The following is a 2,906-nucleotide window of genomic DNA, read 5'->3' as shown; positions in this document are numbered from 1 at the left end:
AAAGAGAACAGGACCTTGAAGCAGGGACTCCTAGGAGCGACCTGAGGAAGAGGGATCCAGAGGAGACAAAAGCATAGGCAGGGATTAGGGCTCTTATGGCATCAGGATGCCAGGGTTTAAGAGTAGATGCTTTGCCTCACCTTTATGGAATAAAAAAAATAGTCTTACCTTCCTGTCTGGGCAGAAGTACTCAGTGTGGCACTGCTGATGCGTGCCAAACCCCGTTCCTTCCACACATTCCCCACGTGTGGCATTTTTGACACCACTCGTATAACATCCCCTAATTGGGATGTACGAAGCCTAGCGATGGGTCTGGTCTGAATCCTGTCCCAGGCTTTACCAGGTGTTGTTTCTGGGGGCAAGGGGCTGTAACGCAGCCCCCCAGGACAGTGTGTGCATGTTCCCCATCACGTAACGCAGCAGCTCCCTTGCGTGGCTGGACGTGGCCCAGGTTTTCGTGGGGGCTCAATCTCAACGGACATAAATGAACCTGAAGAAGAGCCCCAGGTCTGGAGCCAGTGGCCCCAGGGCCGGGCAAGTGGCAGTGCCACCTGCGCTCGGCCAGACAACGTGCCATTCTGTACTGTCAGCAGATGTTTGTTTTCATTCTGGTTTGAACAGGCTTGGAGGGAAACTGGATGTTTTCCAGTCCTGTCCATCCTTAATTTCTTCTCGCCGGGTAGAGAATAACTCGAGTTATTTATGTCATTGCACAAGTGCTCGGGCGGTGTTTTGTTGACCAGCCATGGCAACCTCGGTCTGAGCCAGATGTGGGAGCTCCTCCCCGGGGTGGCCGGGGCTGTGCTGCGCCTGTGTTCCCACCGCCAACCCCCCGCCCCGTCTGCCCCTCCTGACTGACATCTGCAGACCCCACATCTCCCCAGCACCCTGAGGTCCCTGGGAAGACCTTGTCACTGCTTGCCTCATCAGCCTAAGGCAGAGAAAAGGTTAAAGGAACAGCATCATGGCGTAGTGGGTTGTCGCTCAGAGCTGGAAAACTCTGCGGCTTTAGGCATTACAGGAGGAAAAATCAGAGCACGGCTAGGCTTGTCCTTACAAACTACTATTTGAGAAGACCAGTAAGCCCATGGTGCTGGGCTGGCTGCGCCAGGTGAGTGTCTGCATCTTCACGTCACCTCCCTGCATCGCCACCCTCCTCTGCTGGAAATTTCCATGCTCCCGTGAACGGATTAGGCAGAGGGAAGTGGAGCCTCTGACGTATTTTTCTGAACCAAAACAAAGCTGGCAAGCCTAATTTTAGGCCTGGTTTAGGATAGACTTGATATCAATACTGACACTAAAGCTTTTCTGTTCTCCTGATAATTGATTTCTGTGTATTTAAGTCTTGCATGTGGAAGAGGCTGAGAACTGATGGGTCGCTCTCAACAGCTGGGTTTACAGTCAAACACTTTTATCAACAAAGAGCAAAATTAAAGGGAAGCGATACCACACACAGGCATAGCTGTGCTGCAGTTTGCTGTTGAACCAACACATTTGTAGCTCCTCTCTGTCTGCCTTGGGACAAGGTGTGTAGAGGCAGAGTGTCTGCCTGCCAGCCTTCAGCTGACTTGTTAGAAAATAACTCACAGAGATGTTGTGACTGATGTTCCTCTCTTTGTTTTCCCCCTTTTTTTTTTTTTTTTTTTTTGGTGTCTCGCTGTGCCTGGTTTTGTTTGCATGTTAGGTTTTTGTGGCCAGTCCAAACAAAACACAGCCTATTGTGGAGATCCTGTTGAAAAACCAACCCAAGCTAATCGAGTTTCTGAGCAACTTCCAGAAAGAGAGGACGGATGACGAACAATTCACTGATGAGAAGAACTATCTGATTAAGCAAATCCGAGACTTGAAAAAGCCAACGGCATGAAGACCGCCTCTCGTTTTCCACTGTAGGCATTAATCTCATTTGTTAAGTCCCTCTGTGTCCCTTAAACACCACAATAGTGCTTGAGAAGGCACAGCAAGTGCCTGGTTTTTATTTTGTCTTTGTTCCTAGATGTCAAGAATATAGGGGTTTTACATGAAAACTAAAAAAAAAACCAACCAAAAACCTAGAATAATATATTATTTTTAATCAAGACTATAATTATTTATGTCGGTTTAGAATCTCTCTGTAATAGAAGCTGGTTTGATGGATTTTCATTTGTGCTCAAGAAGAATGAACCTCTTTGCTTAACTTTATCAGCAAACTCAAGCTGTTGGTGAGTGCACAGAGTAGGTCTTCTGCAGACCATAATGTTCCTTTGCACCTGTAGTTGTGACTTTGTTCTAGTGCTGCGCACACACAAGACTGTGAAAGAGTACGTTCGTCTCTGGAGTTAGCTGCACTTACAGATTGGGTTCTTTAGTGAAAATAGTGGGAGATGAAAGAGCAGCAAAGGTCACGGTTTTTGCTTTATTTTTGGGTTCTTTCATTTTACTTTTTCCCTATTTCAGAGGGGTTTCTGTTCAGTGCTAGGGAATGGATGAAGATGTCAGCCAGATGAGCTGTTTCTGCCTGCCTCCCGTTTTCCCGTATGTGACCTACCTTGTGCTAGAGCACGGGCTATTCCCACTGGCTCCCACATAAACTGGTGAGGAGCAGCCCCAGGTACGTGGTGCCCGTGTACCCCTCAATGGGAAGAAGGCAAGAGCAACCTCCCTCCGTCACGGCCCATGCTGTATTGCTAATAAAGTCATCCTGCACCCAACTAAAATCAGCAAGAAGTCTGTCCCCAGTTTCAGTGGGAATAATACCGGGTGATGGCCAGAGCTACCCGGCTGAATCATGCCAAGCGCTGAGCCCCAGCCCCAATGCGAGAGGAGGGTGCTCAGTGTCTTCCCATCCAGATTCAAATCCTGGCTGTGCGAGGTGGGCTTGAGCCAAATTCAGCAAGGGGATGCTGAAATGGCCTCAGCCTGAAACGCTG

General features: G+C 48.7%; 1 protein-coding gene across 4 annotated transcripts in view; it reads left to right on the top strand.

Moving 5' to 3' along the window:
• Positions 1-2,906, top strand: part of CAB39L (calcium binding protein 39 like) — a 68,476-nt gene that overhangs the window by 64,950 nt on the left and 620 nt on the right. For all 4 annotated transcript variants that reach the window (XM_009644793.2, XM_035900369.1, XM_035900370.1 and 1 more), the window contains one exon: positions 1,685-2,906. This exon is cut by the window's right edge and continues 620 nt beyond it. In XM_009644793.2, coding sequence (XP_009643088.1) covers positions 1,685-1,864 — 180 coding nt within the window. In that variant the 3' untranslated portion in view covers positions 1,865-2,906. The remainder of the gene's footprint in view (positions 1-1,684) is intronic.

This window comes from Egretta garzetta, unplaced genomic scaffold (genome assembly GCF_000687185.1).
Source record: "Egretta garzetta isolate BGI_Z169 unplaced genomic scaffold, ASM68718v1 scaffold268, whole genome shotgun sequence".
Classification (NCBI taxonomy): Eukaryota; Metazoa; Chordata; class Aves; order Pelecaniformes; family Ardeidae; genus Egretta; species Egretta garzetta.
Note: the sequence above shows the minus strand (reverse complement) of the source record. Positions and strands in the feature narration are given on the sequence as shown.